The sequence below is a fragment of the Monodon monoceros genome, unplaced genomic scaffold, assembly GCF_005190385.1.
Source record: "Monodon monoceros isolate NGI ecotype Baffin Bay Population unplaced genomic scaffold, NGI_Narwhal_1 Super_Scaffold_21, whole genome shotgun sequence".
Taxonomy (NCBI): Eukaryota; Metazoa; Chordata; class Mammalia; order Artiodactyla; family Monodontidae; genus Monodon; species Monodon monoceros.
In genome coordinates, this window is record NW_021703778.1 from 10,080,380 (window position 1) to 10,097,619 (window position 17,240).

At 40.4% G+C, this 17,240-nt stretch overlaps 1 protein-coding gene across 1 annotated transcript in view; it reads right to left on the minus strand.

The window, feature by feature from the left end:
* Positions 1-17,240, minus strand: part of MYO3A (myosin IIIA) — a 170,475-nt gene that overhangs the window by 28,895 nt on the left and 124,340 nt on the right. Inside the window, exons 25-29 of the mRNA XM_029236397.1 lie at positions 11,704-11,815; positions 8,748-8,910; positions 7,021-7,144; positions 4,162-5,074; positions 2,253-2,397 (exon numbers count right to left, since the gene is read on the minus strand). Of these exons, the coding sequence (XP_029092230.1) occupies positions 2,253-2,397; positions 4,162-5,074; positions 7,021-7,144; positions 8,748-8,910; positions 11,704-11,815 (1,457 nt within the window). The remainder of the gene's footprint in view (positions 1-2,252; positions 2,398-4,161; positions 5,075-7,020; positions 7,145-8,747; positions 8,911-11,703; positions 11,816-17,240) is intronic.

Here is a 17,240-nt window from a genome sequence, read left to right on the forward strand (position 1 = left end):
ACACACACACACACACACACACACACACACACACACACACACACACAGAGGAATATTATTCAGCCTTAAAAAAGATCCTGCCATTTGGGACAACATGGATTAACCTGGAGGACATTACGCTGAGTGAAATAAGCCAGGTGCAGAAAGAAGAAAAACCTCATGGTCTCACTAAAAAAGTCAAACACTAGAAGCAGAGAGCAGAATGGTGGTTATCAGGGGTGGGGAGGCGGGGGAAACAGGGAGATGTTAGTCAAAGGGGACAGAGTTGCAGGTGTGCAGGATGAATAAGCCTAGAGATCCAATGTACAGCACAGTGACTACAGGTAATAATACGGTACCGAATCCTGGGAATGTGCTAGGAGAGTGGATTTCAGGTGCTCTCATCACACACACGCCAAAAAAGGCAACTATGTGAGAAGAAGATATGTTAATTAGCTTGAGTACAGTCATATTTCGCCAGGTATGTGGGCCTCCTATCATCACGCTGCGCACCTTAAAGCATTTTCAGTAAACACACACACACAACACACGACACACACAAAACTCCCTGGACGGTCAAAAGTGCAGGTCATGGCAAAACACTGGCGGCCTCCACTCCCCTCCAGGAAGCGTCCACGGCACCCCTCCACCCCCTGCTTCCTGCTGAGCCCTGGGCTGAGCTGCTTACCCGGAAGCTCCCTCCAGCACCTCACCGCCCCGCCTTCACCAGGGCCTCTGCGCACACAGCCACGAGGGAGGCTGAAGCCCCCGAGCCCCTCCCTGCTCTGCCGGTCAGCAGGCCTCTGGGCAGGGGGCATCGGTGGCATTCAAACTAATGGGCCTCCGGACTCTGACTTGCCAAGCTGCTTCTTCACGTCACGAGGTCTGGGCCAGGGCCTGGGAGCAGCAGGTCTGGCAAGGGTGGACACTTCGTGGCAGTGTTTTTTGTTGTTGCTGTTTTTAAAGCTTCACACAAGTCTTGAAAACAATGTGGCAGGATAACTGATTGAAACATTAAACTATTTTTCCTTCTTCCCATATCAGACAAATAGCCGGGCTCATCTTAGTCCTTCCCTGCCTAAGGGACTTCCAGGGAAGTTGCCTGAGGTTAGCAGCGGTCCTGCCTTTGGTAACAGCCAAACTCACTGCAGAGGTGGGGCCTGGTGCCCTGAGCGGGCGAGGGCCTCCGAGAAATAAGGACCAAAGGAAAATAAATGCAGATTCTCCCAGACAGGGCCCAGCAGGGCCATGGGTGGCCGCCCCTGGGGAGGTGGTAAGGCTGCAGGGAGGAGGGCTACTGGGAGCGTGTGCGAACCTGGTAAGACTCCTGACACACCCGCTTCCCAGCGTCTCCTTCGCGAATGGGAGCAGCAGAGCCTCGCGACTTGTAGAGATCGTGAGGCCAGCTAGGAGATGAGGGTCACAGCAGTATCTGTGGGCAACTAACTAGTGACTACAGGCTTTACCTGATCCTTTGGTGGCTATATAAGGCCCCGGGGCCCTTGCACAGCCCTGGGGAAGGGGAGGTCTGATAATTCCTGAGTCTGAATTCGCCACCAGTTTAGTGAATGTGGGCAGACAGTGACTTAGGCTGATAAGAAGAAAATTTAATAGTGCATCTGGGTTTGTGCATCTGAAAGGAGATTTGCACCTTCTACTTAACATACAGATTTTGACAGAAGGAACAGATATATTTCACTTGTTTGCTCCCGCTTATCCAAACTGCACCCTGCTCCCCAACCTCCCCCAACTCCATCCCTTTCTACTCCCTTTTGGCGTCATATGCCAAGTTCTAGTTAAAGTGTATATAAAGGGGAAAAAGAAAAGAAAAAGAAAAGAAGAGGAGCGCTTCCCTGATGGCGCAGTGGTTGAGAGTCCGCCTGCCGATGCAGGGGACATGGGTTCGCGCCCCGGTCCGGGAAGATCCCACATGTCGCGGAGCGGCTGGGCCCCTGAGCCATGGCCGCTGAACCTGCGCGTCCAGAGCCTGTGCTCCACAACGGGAGATGCCACAACAGTGAGAGGCCCGCATACCGCAAAAAAAAAAAAAGAAAAGAAAAGAAGAGGAGAATGAAATCAAAAAAGGTAGGGGGTATGTGGAACATTCTGGAAAAGTGTGTATCTACTTATAAAAAATGAAATAAAATGAAGGCTCTTGCCAAGACAGAACATTGTCACCTCAAATCTGCTATAGAATAAAGGTGGGCAACTAATAAACAAAGTATCTGGCTTTGCCTGTCCCTTCGGGAAGTTCCAACTCTACCCATCTTTACCTGAGATGCACTGCTGAGAAGAAACTCGTCTAGTAATTGGCTTATAAGGATAGACACCCAGATAAAGAGGCTTCAGTTGCTGTGACAAAATCATTTCATTCAGTTTTTTCTGCAGAATGAAATATTCTTCAGATAGCTTTGTTATCTAAAAAGAAGGTCACATATCAGATTAAATCAAGGTAGAGAATTCAGTGAGCTCCAAGGTACACTGGGGTCTGGTCAATTCCTGAACCGCTCCCCCTGGGGCTCTCATGTACTTCTTCTCCAGGGCTCACCCTGACCCCGTACCAAGGTCGGACAAAGTCCTCACTTGACAAAACCTCCCCCTTTGCGCTACTTGCCCATCTCACATCTTCCATTCAAAACTGTCCAACATATGACCCTCCAGAAGCACTCTCTCCTGATAACTCCTTCCCAGGGCCCCTAAGATCTGGCTTCCATCCTTAGCATTCTGCTGCCGCGGCTCTTCTGCTTTGATCCTGAGGAGCCCCTCTGCGGGCTGTGACTGTGTTGACCTCCCTCCTTTCCTGTCCAGGCTTCTTCGCCTGACTTCAGCACTACCCTCTCTCTTCTGGTTCCTCTTTCCATCCTGGCCCCTCTGCCTCTACCTTGTCTGTTAACACGGCTGCCCTGCAAGGTTGAAGGTGGGGCTCCTGCTCTTCTGCCTCTAGCTCTGCTCCCGGGGAGTACTGAATCCACTCCCACGGTGGTTTTGCCAGCTGTAGGTGGATGCCAGGCGATTCTACATCTCCTGAATGTGGCAGTTGCTTGGCAGGTCAGGGTCCTAATCTCTGCTTTGGTCTTTAGAGTGAGCAGATTTATCACAAGGAAGGGAAGGACTGCCTGTATATTAAACTCAATATTTCCACGTGCTTAAAAAAAAAGTAGAACAGGAAGGGACTAAATAAAACAATGGCAGATCTATGACCAGCTAGGGGTTGGAGATGTTTGGGCCACACTCGTAACAGTCAGGGGGTGTCCAAGGGCAGTTATTGTGTTTCTTGGGGGCTTAGCCACCGTCAGACAAAAGGCAGAGTTTAGAGACTCAGCAGTAATAGGTGATCCTTCTTTGAACCCATTATGACATTTCTTCTATGATTTCAAACACTATTGACTACCCTGATAGTACATATTCATTTATAATATGCATTTTAGAGGCCACCTAGTGAAATCCTTCACTTTACACAGGACAAAATAAGGGTGCTGACACATAAAGTGATTTTCTCAAGGTCAAACACCTAGAAAGAGAGAAAGAGCCAGAGTGGGGCAGGGACAGGGGCCTGTGATCTCTCCATAGCACTAATTTATCAGAGTTCCATGTACACCTGGGAGAAGCCCTAAAGCCGACTGCCCCTTCTAGAAACAGCTGAAACACGCCTACCAATAGCACGAGATATTCTCCAAGAGGGAATTTTCCTTTGTGGCTTTTCTTGATGGTTCCTCATGGCCATGACGGAACATATAGACTGTCATCTTCATTGCATATATGCTCAGTAATGCTACCATCTGATTCTGATACCTAATTATGTCTTCTCAAAATTTGGGGTACAGAAAGCATAGACTTTAGAGGATTTTGAAAACTTTTTTTTTCAGCTAGAATGGAAGATCTCAGATACATGGAAATTTGCACTGTCAGATGCCAGCATTTTAGTAGGCTGTATAAACCAATGACTAGTCTCCTTACTACACAAGATTTCCATCGCATTTTATACTATTTTTATCATAGAAATTTGTTTACAAAATTTATGGCTATTCAAATGGCACTGTCCCTGAGATGTTTTATTGAAAAGGTTTGCAATCTCATCAAAACAGATGAAACAATATATCAGTTATCTATTGTCTGTTTAACTTGGTTATCGTGCAGTTCCCAGAGATCTGTACCAGTAAACAAATCTGTTCGTTTACATACCTGTTTTGAAAAAATTGCCAAATCACATGCTTCTTTTTCTGAAATTGCTTTTGAGTCTCTATCACTCTTCATCCTGATGTTACAGTATTCCTCAAATTTTGCGGGATGGGAATACAAAGTGTGAGTATTTCTTGCTACTTCTGTCGGTGTTGCAACCGCTTTTTGATTTTTAAAAGAAGACATCCTGTCCTTCCTTAACTGCTGCCCCCTCTTGTAGCCCCGGTATTTGCTCTGAATGAACACCGCTGCTTTGTCTTCTTTTTCCTGGGCTTGCATTGCCGGTTCGATTTGCCTCTCTTGGACCATCCCATGCCTCACAGGGTTCCTCTGATGACTGCATACTGGGGCATTCTGGGTGACCACGGACATCTTCTTTTCTTTTTCCTTGCTATTTGCATCTTGGCAAACCGACCTGTGGCTAAGACTAGGTTCTAAAGTTTTTCTAAAAGAAGGCTGCTTAGGAGCTGAGGTCTCCTGTGCTAACCAAAGTCCTGGGTAGCTTGGCCTTTCTGATATGGCCTTCCTTTCTAGATATGCTGCTTTTGAGTCTTCGAAATTCCTTTCCTCTGTGTAGCACTGATAATAATTCTGGACCACAGTGTCCTCCTTTTCCATTTTCCTTATCTTACTATTTTCTTCCAAGTCTTTCATATACTTCTTATTGGTGTTTACTTCTGCCCAAGGGTCCCCCACCAGATACAATTCTTGCTTAGCCTCTTCCTCATACACATTGTTCATTTTTTTCGGGGTCTGATATCCTCTGTTGTTACTTTCCATAGCATTCGTGGATTCCCCCTCAGCTTTGAAAGTAGAAGTCTTCACTACAGATGTATTCCCCTTGTTATTTGGAGCTGGAATGACTGTTTCATTAGTAGAGACTGCATTCTCTGTCTGTTTCTTCACAAAAGATTCCCTGTGTAAAATATATTGCATCGGAATATATGATACTAAACTAGAGTTTATTACCTTGTTTGGCAATAGCACATGTTACATTATGTTGGGAGAAAAGCAAAAGGGACAAAGAAGCTCAAAATAAAAACTTATCAAGTCACAATAATTGAGTATTTCCCCCAAAATGTCCTCTCTAGTGACAACTGTGATGGCTACTCAAATAATGAGAAAACTAGCTTCAAATTAGAGTGAGAAATATCCTAGCATAATTTCACTTACTGAGGTATCAAAATCCTAGGAATTTAATCACTTCAAGATATGTCCTTTTCCAAGAAATTATCTTTTTTGCTTCGTTCAGGATTGTATTTCTTCCAAAAGTAGCAGAGGGTACAGAGTAGTGCGAAAAGATGATTATGGTACATTTATTACATTAAGAAGACAAGGAAAAAAAACACATTTTCCTCTTTCATAATGTTCTGTGATAGCCATCATTTGTTAGTATTTGTCACAATTCTGAAAGATTTGAGAAGGGTTAAAATAATAAAAAGCTAGAAGGTGATGTAGGAACAAACATAATGTTGGGTGTTCAGTTAGTGAGGGCGTACATTTAAAAACATGCTCATCGAGTCCCTAGATTATTAAAACATATTGTAACTCAGCAGAAACCTTTGAATCTCTTGGTAGCCTTTTGTTTCTTTAAGAAGTCATTTTGCTTTTTAGAGACATGAAAAACGTTGGTTACTTAGTTTTACATTTTATTAAAGTGTCATGTTCTCTTGTAAACTAGCAATTTTATATACAATGGTGAAAAACCACTGGCTGTTAAATTTGTTTCAGCTTCAAGACATTAAGATTAAATAGGAAATTAAAAAAAAAAAAAGATATGTCCTTTTCCAAACAAAGTACCTACAATAAGGAGATGGGGAAACTATATCTACATTTGAGACCAGTAAGTAAGTAGGGTATGTTCACTAGGTTGCGTGCTGTACTTTGATAAGCTCTAAGTCTACGGATCACAGGAAATATCTTACAAAATTCAAGGAAAAGCAGTGTCCCTGCTATCGTTCATGATCTTGTTCATGATACGTTGGCCAAAATTTCACAGTTGTTCCTTTATTAATACCCTTTTGAAAGGACAGTTGGAATGATTTCCCCTTAACTTGAAGATAAGATCTTCTTTGAGGAGGAAAGTCCTCCTGAGTGAAAGGAGGTCACTGGTCATCTGAGTGAAATGACAACAAACTCTCAAATAGGATAAAGAACACAAAAGTGGCCACGGGGTGTCGCTGACATTTGATGCATCACTGTCAGGAACCTGGTTAGGTATGAGAAAGACTGTGGGCTTTTATTTGTTTAATTTTTATTGGAATATAATTGCTTTACAATGTTGTGTTAGTTTCTACTGTACAGCAAAGTGAATCAGCTATATATATATATATATGTATATATATATATATATATATATATATATATATCTCCCCTGGTTTTTTGGATTTCCTTCCCATTTAGGTCACCACAGAGCACTGAGTAGAGTTCCCTGTACTCTGTGCTATACAGCAGGTTCTCATTAGTTATCTATTTCATACATAGTAGGGTATATATATCAATCCCATTCTCCCAATTCATCCTACCCCTCCTTCCCCCCTTGGTATCCATAAGTTTGTTCTCTACATCTGTGTCTCTATTTCTGCTTTGCAAATAAGTTCATCTGTACCATTTTTCTAGGTTCCACATATAAGCAGTATTATATGATACTTGTTTTTTTCTTTCTGACTTACTTCACTCTGTCTGACAGTCTCTAGGTCTATCCACGTCTCTGCAAATGGCACTATTTCATTCCTTTTTATGGCTGAGAAATATTACATTGTATATGTGTACCACATCTTGTTCATTGTGGACTTTATTCTGTGACTTTCCAGATGTGAAATCTATACTGTCAAGATGGTATAAGAATGAACATTATTTTACCTTTTATTTTCAAAGTTTTTCTTGTAGTCAAATTCCTGATCTTGAGTCTGAATGGCTTTTACTGCTGTGTTTTTCGTGTTAACAATTTCTTTCCTTTGTTTCCTGGCTAGATGTCCTCTTGCAGCTGAAACATATAAGGCCCAGAGCAGTGTTAATTATAATAAATAAAAAGCATTACTTCAATGGGTAGAAACAAATGGCTTTTCACCATCAGTGCCAAAGAGGAAAATGAAATTAAAGATTCCAAATAGAACAGGTTCGAAAAAATATGGGACTCATTAAGAAGACTCTTCCAGGCGACAAGCTTTAGCAAGAAAATAACTGAAGTAACTTTCGTATTAAGGGGAGTATTAAGATGAAACTAAAATGATAGAGATGAGCTAAGTTGATGAAAAAGACAACGTGTACTCACCATTTGCTTAAAATCTGCTAATGCTTATGTTTCTTTTATTTCTGCCATGTTCAGCTATTCATGGGAGAAAACCCCTATTATCTAAGTATATGGTTTGAACCTTTTGGCCAATTATTCTTGGAGCCAGATATATTTCAGAATTCAGACTTAAACTTTTTAAAAAAAATTTTTAGAAAAGTAATTTGGAACAAATAACATATATTCTGTAAAATTCCCCATGGTAAACCAGCATTCCATAGTCAAACACATGAATATTTCTCCAGAAAAACATACAATTCTTACCAAGTGGGATGAATAAAGGACTGTGAATATTAGGTCATGTTTCACTTCCAAATGAGTTATGAAAAACCTCTTTTTTCAGTGTTTTATGAAGTTTGGAATTGTGGATAAAGAATTAAATCCCAAATTGCAGGGTTTGCATTTTTGATGTCCCAATGAGAAGTGATGGGCTTAAAATTCCAAAAGATGATGATGAGCTCTTATGGACTGACGGATTGGAACTGGACCTTAAACTGAACCTTTTGAATGTCAGTCAGCTACTCTGCCCACCACATCAGTGTTCTTCAGAATGTAGCTTGCAAATAAATAGGGGATCATAAAATCGATTTAGTGGGCCAAATCTAACAACTAGAAATTAAATGGAATAAACCAGAATAGAAAAGTATCAGAATGCAGTGCTTGTAGTATGTGTGTATATCGGGTTACAGAGTAAAATACATTGTTTGTTACAGGTATCTAGTCAAAAGTTTTTGAAAGATATTGTATTAAGCCATGCTGTGTTCTAAATTTAGCTTTTAATAGAAAAATGGAAAGTGAAATCCAAAGTCTATTAATACATTTAATAAAAACTTGTGAAATATGATTATAAATATTATTTCCCTACAGTTAACAGAAGGAAATGGATGCCCTTTAGCAGAGTGAGATTTCATTAAGTTGTCAAAAATTATGGCAAGTGTAACCTTTGGAATAAAGTAGGGAAAATGTTACTGCCCAATGGGTTATAGTAATATGATTCTTGAGATCTACAATTAATTCAGTCACTTGCTGTATCTTGCACAATACGTCAATTGTGTTTCATTGTGACAGAAAATTTGAAAATTATTTTCTTTAAAACAAAACATTTGTTCAGATATTAAAAATGTCAGTCACTACAACAATCATTCAGATTTAGCATAGAGAAAGTATCAAGGTAACAGAGTTTGGAATTAAACACGAAAGCTACATAAGAATTGGAGGTAAGTAAGATTTGATTTCATGCACACATCTAAACACAGCATTATGTTCTGTTACACAGTGAGATGGTCTGAGTGATTACCTGACTGTATTATTATAGCGCTCTCTTTCCTTTTCTTCTGTATTTTTTGGTATCTTCTTGAACCCAAGAATCCTCTGACACAGGCTTGAATCAAAATAAGCTTGTCGATGGCTTCCTTTCGCATTAAATTTAACTGTTCCACATGATAATACTTAAGGAACACCTTAAAGGAATTAAAATAAAACACAAATAAAACTACGGCATGCAGGTGTGAAACAGTCATGTGCTGTGCTCTGAAGACTAGATTATATTCTAAACATTTTTCGATTTTGGAAATCACTATCTTTTGCTTCTTTGGCTTGGATGTTGCTATCACATTATAGATTTTTATGATTGAAGAAAACCCCTCTTTGAGAAGGAATATAGTTTAACAATCATAGTGTTTATTTGCAACAGGTACCTAGGTTTTGTTGGATAGGCCAATATGAGTGGAGGATACCAAGCTCTTTTATCAAAGTTTTAGCATCAGATACTCTGGGCAAAGTTAATTTTTTATGCTTTTTGAAAGAAGAGATAATTAAACTTCCCAAACTTAAAAATCTTACAAATCTATTTGTAAGAGAGAAGACAATTATAGTTAGAGGAGTTCATTCACCAAATGTTTACTGAGACCTGTTCTATGTACTTATCTGCTGGAACACAAAGGTGAACAAACCAGGGGCACTGCCCTGCAGGGGCTCACAGTGTTGTCAGTGGAGAGAGTAAGGCAGAGAGAGGGTCCCATGCAGAATGAACAACTTTCTCACCGGACCCAGCAGCCACTGTGAAGATAGGAGGGCTGGTTTTTGATGATTCTAAAATCAAAATGAATCGGAGCAACAGGGGAGCCTGAAGGCTCGGAGCTCTTCTCAACTAAGAGTTTTCAACCACTGCCAGGAAATAGGAAGGTATGTTTTTTTTCTTTTAATGGCTAAATTTACTAATGAAAGTCACCTCAAAGAGAGTTTATTGAATCCACTAAGAAGTCACATGAATTCAAATTTAAGAGCTGAGTCATGAGACCTGGTAACCCTGACTGTAGAATTCTCTCAGCACTTAGAAGCCTGGCACCAAGGGCCAACAGTTTAGCATCACAGGTTTTGATTGAATTTAGTTTTAATTTCTACAGGACTCTAGATGCTAATATATTTAGTCTATTCTACTGCCGACAATTCATTTAAAATTCAATCTATCTAAAAAGGTCATCATTTTTTTTTTGCACAGCATTAGGAATGTTCTTATATTGAATACTTTTATCCATCTTAATGAGTTGGAAAAGGTGAAGTGGAAAAATACAAATAGCTTTAAAATGCTGCTTAAATATCCTGCAAAACTGGAACTGCAAAGGGCCTTTTTACAAGTTAAAACTCCATTTGAAGTTAGGCCTGTGTTTCAGACCATAAATCATGAGATGTCAGCCTGACAAAATTCACTTTTGTGAGAATCTGAAAGAAAATGGTGTGAATAAAAAACATATCTTTGTAATGCTCAGGAATTCCCCTTACTAAATACTAAAGTAAATATGGATTACTGAATATGTAGGACACTCCGTATAAGATAAACACTTTGAAAATCTCCTTAAATTGTTACAGGCCTAACTTTTCTTTTTTTAAACTAATTTTTATTGGAGTATAGTTGATTTACAATGTTGTGTTAGTTTCTGCTATACAGCAAAGTGAATCAGTTATGAGAAAGACAAATATCATATGACATTGTTTATATGTGGAATCTAAAAAAAATGGTACAAACGAACTTACTTGCAAAACAGAAATAGAGTCACAGATGTGGAAAACAAACTTATCGTTACCGAGGGGGAAATCGGGGGCGGGGGCGGGGGGATAAATTGGGAGATAGGAACTGACATATACACACTACTGTATATAAAAGAGGTAACTAACAGGCCTAACTTTTCATCTGAACGTATGAAGATTCTGTCCCACACTTCCCACAGCTAATATAGATTTCTTGGCAAGTGCGGCATGTCAGTCTACGTCTATGGAAGAGCTGAAAGCAGTTACTCTTGAGTGGTCAATCTGAGTACTTCTTTGCCTTAGCTTGATTTTCTTCTCCATCCTCCCCCAGTGATACATTTAGTGCACTCCCAGGACCCGGTCCTGTTTATCTCCTTATCCCCATCTTGTTTGTAATGCTCTGAGGATATCTGAGAAGTAAATGCATCCTTTCTCCAAGAAGCCACCTATCTTACTTCCATATTCAAAACAGGTTATGATTTTGTACTTCATTCTTTAAGGCAGGGGTCCCTGACCCCCAGGAGGAACCGGGCCGCACAGCAGGAGGGGAGCGGCAGGTGAGCGAGCGGAGTTTCATCTGCCACTCCCCGCCGCTCCCCATCGCTCCCGTTACCGCCTGAGCCATCCTCCCCCTGCCCCCCATCCGTAGAAAAACTGTCTTCCATGAAACCAGTCCCTGGTGCCAAAAACGCTGGGGACCGCTGCTTTAAGGGATTAAATAAGCTAAGATCTCACAGGCTCTCAGATCTGATACATAAACACACCCATATCCAAACACCTATAGTGTGCGTCTAGTAATAACATTTCACTCTAGATAAATTTCAAGTTTACAACAAAAGCAGATTTGAGAATTAGGAAAATAAAGAAAAACAGAATCCTATTGAAATCATTATGATTCTCGACAGCTTTTTGACTATATTTGGTGCTGATAAAATAGAGAAAATATAAAAGTCTGTTTTCTAGACTCATCCATTCCATCTTTTTTTGGATAGCTCTTCAAGATATATTTTTCTTGAATTTCTTAAAAGAAACCTTTACGAGAGCAAAATGTTTAATTCTGCTGAAGAAGGAAACCGTTATGACTTTATCAATTTTCTTCCCCTATTTCAAGCTAGAGATTCTATAACATGAAAAGCCATGATACTTTCAATCATTGTAAGATGTAATTCTCAGTACATCCACCATAAGTATGAATTTTTTTCTTGAAAATTATATGAAAACATTACTTTTGTTTTTCCAAGAGCCCAGTTATCAAGACCAGCTTTTTCCAAAATGGTGGCACAGGTGTCAGGGCTCAGTGGAGGTTCTTCACACCACTTGTAACAGAGAACGTGGTACCTTTGAACGGGAGAGAGGGCTGGTTAGCATTTCATAAAAGTTCAACGTCTCAGGAGCCTGGTGGGCTTCTTAGAACAACTCTGCAGTAAACTGAATTCCAGACTGACTACTTGTGTAATTTGAGCATTGTTTTTTACTTCAGTGATGCTTTTCAACACAACACTAAAACCCCATACAAAACTGTCATTCAAAAAAAAATTAACTGGATATTTTTTAGAAAGCAACCTTTCTCTGGTCACTAAAAGCAGAAAGACCGCAGTGGCAGAAGCAGAGGGAAAGATTTCATTCATTTTTTTCATCTTCACAAAAACACTGGGAGCTGATCTTCAAATTGGATGAAGGAGTTTAATTCTACACAAACTTCCCGCATTACAGCAACAATTGAGGGGAGGAAGTGAGTAAGGGCTTAATGCAGGAGGGAAATGAGAGAGGAGGAGATACTGCCCATCCGCCTGTGTTCTAGATGTCATCTCTTCCTGCCCCTCCTCCTCTTTTCTTCTGTGTATTTTCAATCCCCTTTCTTTCTCCTCCCTCCTCACACTTAGCGCAAAGCAATCCCCCTGAGTGCCTCTCCTCTGAAATGCTTCCATATCCCCCACTAGCTTTGTGGACAAACAGAAAGATGGTTTAGGATAACTGTCTCCAGTTCCCTACTTCCCATCACTCCTCCGCTCCTGGGATCTTATTTAATCGCATACGATCTTTTAGTGATGAAGCCTTAGCCGGTTGTTTTCCATCCGAATCCTAAGTGTTCCTTCTGTAGTTCTCCGTCTTGACAGAGTGTCCCTGAGATTCCCAGCCCACCCTGCCCCTCCCCCATTTCTCCTCCTCCTTTTCAGTCTCCTCGACATGCCTCCTCGACTTGCTGCTTAAATGCTAGGGCTCTACAGTGCTCTGTTTCTTTCTAAGCTCTCTCCACGCGTCACGTCTACATGCACGACTCTGACTGTTCCCTGTATGTGATGATTGCTCTACATACATCCTCAGCCCTATTTCCATAAACTGGGAACACATTACTTCTGACTGCCTACCCTACATCCCCACCTGCTTATCCCACAGACACTCCAGACTCAGCAAAATGCATCACCTTTTCCTTCTTATCTCTGTGAATGATGTCACCCCTTCTTAAAGTACTAAAGCTAGAAATCTGTGTGTCATCCTAGATTCTTTCCTATTCTTCACTCGGTGTATCCAACAAGCTTAGAAGCCTCTCTGAAATCCCTGTCTTTTTCTCTAGTCCTACTGCCCTTACCTTAAACCACCTCCCTACTGGCTATGTGCGTCTTCACGCCCTCCTCCCCGCTTCCTAGCCGATGTCCACAGCTCTGTCTGAATTATCTTAATAAAATGAAAATCTGATCAAGTCCTTTCCTGACTTGAAAGTGTCCGAGAATCTCCCAAGTTCTAAGCTGGGACGGCAAAAGCAGGTGCTTTCAAAGGCTGGGCAGGCCACATGAATATGTGAGCCGGGAAGCGTGACAATGTGGGAAATGCAGAAGTCACACCTGCTGAAAGGCAGTCTTTAAAACTGGTTGCCACGCATGATGACGAGTCTGCATGCTCCCTCCTGCTCTGCATCCCCGCCCGCCTTGCTAGCCTCACCCTTGGCCATCTTCCACGGACATCTTGAGCTCCAGTCATGAAAGCTATTCACAGTTATGCCAAAGGGCCACATCTGCTCATGGCTCGATGCTTCTGGATGTGTCATCCTCTGTGCCTGTATGTCCTTCCATCCTCACTCCTTGTTCCCTCAAAGAAGACGTACTCTTTCAATATTCTAGAAACGCTCTTTAACAAATCTTCAGTGAATAGACCACTGGACTAACATTCTATTTCCCCGTGTAAGACACACCGGCTGATGTCCACTGCACACTTGGGGTGCGTGGGCAGCAGCTCTGCCTAGTGTGCCTGGGCGCTTCTGCTCCCACCCGGGGAGCTGTGTTTGCTGCCAAACCTGTTCATTCACTTGGTGAGGAGTTATTCAAATAAATATCAGATAAACTGATGAAACGTGAGTGAGGAAAGCCAGAGGGCTCTTTCTCAAAAAGTGCATCAAATGCTTTGGTAAGACCTTGTAAAGAAGTACTTATTCTAAAAAACTATGGAATTAAACATGGATGAAGCCATTACAGAAGTTGGAGCAGAATCATAAGAATCAAGGAATATTTAGCCCTGTGATTGTTTCAGGAGTTATCTTTAACTTCTTGCTTCACCTCAAGAAATATGAATGGAAATCATACATAAGGGATTATGCACAGTTTATGTAAGAAAGAGTCAATAAACTCTGATTAGTGGACATTATTCAAAGAAAAAAATAAGCCTATATCAAAAGATTGAAAAATGAATACATGTTGATGTTCTAATATATATATTACTATTATGATTATCTGCTTTCTCTGAATTTCTACTATAATCTAAGAAGTCTCCCCCTTTTCTCCTCACTCCCCCCAGCTCTACTTCATGCTCCCAGACCTGCACACTTTTAGTAAAAATATCCACTCTCTTTCATTCGTGTAACAAATACTTATTGAACACCCAGCATGTGCCAGGCACCCTCCTAAGTGCTGGGGACACTGCAGTGAACACGGCAGACCAACACCCCGGCCTCCTGGAGTTTATGTTACATCGTATGATAATGTAGATAATTAGATCCCTATTCCCACAACTAGTCTGGACTGTGAGTTTCTTAACGTCAGAGGTTCTTTTATGAATCTTTGGGTTAAGATCTGAGTTAATCTTTTGTTCAAGGACTGGAACATAGTGGGTCTGCAATTAAATGCTTGTTGAGTGATTCACGGACTGTCTCTGGGACTTGCCATGGAAATAAACATCTAGGTGCACCAGATGAGCTTATGGAGGAAAGCACCAGACCTGTGCTTTGTTGTGCCTCTTGTTTCAAATCCAACATACTGACTCTGCTTTGCTTTTTATGGGTTCGCTTCATGGTGTACACTGTGGTATTTTAGACCACAGCACAGTAGGTAGTAAGTAATTCGGGGAGTTTGAGGCTGAGGCAAAAATAATAATGAAAATAATTATAGCTGATGTGTATTGTCGACATTTGGTTCCGTCTACAAACTTCATATATGTTACTTCATTTAATGTTTATAAGCACCTGTAAAGTAGATATTGATACTATTATCATCATCCTTATTTGCAGATGGGAAGATTGAAGATCGAACGTTACTCAAGTAACGCTGAACAAAGTCACACATTTAGTAAGTGGCAGAACTGGGATTCAAACCTGCGTTTTCTGATTTCAAAGCATGTGTACTTACCTCCTTCACTACACTACTTGCTTCGCTAAGTTCTGTTTGTTTTAGGGCTCTGAAAGCCAGACCATTGTGTATAGGTGCCTGGTGGGAAAATGGAGCCAACTTTGGTGGCTTCTTAGTATAAGGGTTCATTTGAAATGACTACAGTAAAAACCCAGCGTCTTGTGCAAAGTAAGTTCACGTTATGTGTCTTCCTTTAGGATTATTTCTTTGTCACAAAACAGAAGAGTTTATCTACAACAGAATGGACAAAGGGTCTGATGAATTTTGCATCTTACAAGGAGGGTTGGTCAAAGGCTAAGCCAGACAGAGGAGGGTTATTTAGTCCTATTTACACCTCCACAGGGCCTTTGCAAATTGTCCTGCCTTCCTAAGAGTCTAGCCAATTCGGATGACAGTTTTCAAATTAGTGACAGAGAAAAGGCTTAGCCTTTTATTTCTGGAGCTCCCTAGATTCAGAACAGTTATTCACATGTTCTCCATAAGCTTAGTTTTTTCCCCTCTTCATTTATCATGTAGTAGTTTGCTATTCTATAATAGCGTGGGACTCGGAAGCATATTTAAAAATTTATTCTCACCTCTGACCTTCCAAATAAGTTACTTTCAAGTACAACATCATCAAGAAAATCAGCTCAGCTCGTCTACGGGCCATATTGTAAAACCATAGGTAGTTTTGAAACTACTAGTTTAGTCTAGCATTTAAGGCTCTCTCTTCATAACTTTACCTGACTGGTTTGCCCATCTGATCCCATCCTTATAATGTCTGTCACGTCAGTGACACACACTGCTCAGCCAGTCTAATCCAAGTCCCTCTAGTTTTTGGAACACCAACCTGTACACCAAGAAAGCCCCTTCCTGTCTTCTCCATAAACTATGCCCACCATCAGATCCCTGTTTAGCACTCTTTCTTGATATTCTCTCTTATCAGCCTTCTTGGAGGTCATCTTTCTCTTCCCTGAACTCTTACACTATGTACCATCCCTTTGGATCTTGGTATTTATTACCCTGCATTGTTCATTAACCTCTATGTCTGCAGCTCTGAGAATCCTAAATGGACTGTTAACTCTTGAGGATCAAGCAAGCTTTAAAACTCAGTGTCTTCCACAGTACTTAGCACAGTGCCTTGTATATTAAAAAAAGTCACTGAAATTTAAGGGTACTTATATTAAGATTATATTAACGTTACCTATATTGATAGTTAAGCAAGTTAAAGATGAACTCTTCTCCTAAAAAATGAAAAGTATAATAATGAGGTCAAATTTTAATTTGAAATTTGAAACTCAAGAATGTTTGGGTTACCTGCTTTCATGTACAGAATGGAGAATTTACCTACTGGCCAATAAGAAATTCCAGTATTTTTTATTTCTTAAGTTTTGAATATAAAATTGTGTCTGCTCTGTGAGAAGTAAAGTCAATGATTAAATGTTGGCTGTACTTCTGAACTCTAAACCTTGAAGTTTTTAAGTCTGTCTTAAACTACTATAGAAGAGTTGCCAATATGAAAGTCACTATATTTATGTAATTTTGCTCTCTGTCATGAAAATGTGGTAGGGTTTTCTTTCTATCAAGGCAGTTCAAATGAATACCTTTCTTTCCTTTCCTAGGTCTCTAAAGAAAAAAAAATCAAAAATTACCATGAATTGCTGAAGATATGCAAAAAGAATTAGAATTCTCATTTCATTTAGAAAGGGTCTTGGTTACCCCAGGTAAAAGAATGTTTGACACAGACAAGACAACATTTTGTGTTTTTTTTGTGATTGCACAGTTCATTGTGCAATCACAAAACTTTGTTTTATTCTTAATATTACTTTGTACACTCTTTAAAAAAGGCAGAGAATGTTACCTATGGAGACTTCCTCAAATGCTAGGCTTTACCTGAAAATTGTAATAGACTTCACTTTTGAAAATTGAAACTTCAAGCTTAATGGCTAAATCATTGAATTGATGGGCATTTTCTGATACCAGTTTCTGATACTGGGCATTTCAAACATTAAATGTATAAGATATTGAGCCTCTATAGTACCACTAGTGTGTTACTTGATCATATACATTTAATACATAACTTAATTCATTTTACATTAATCTCGAACATTGAGAAGGACTCCTAAAACCTAATTGCTTCTGTATGTCGTCTAAATCCCCTTTAGAGA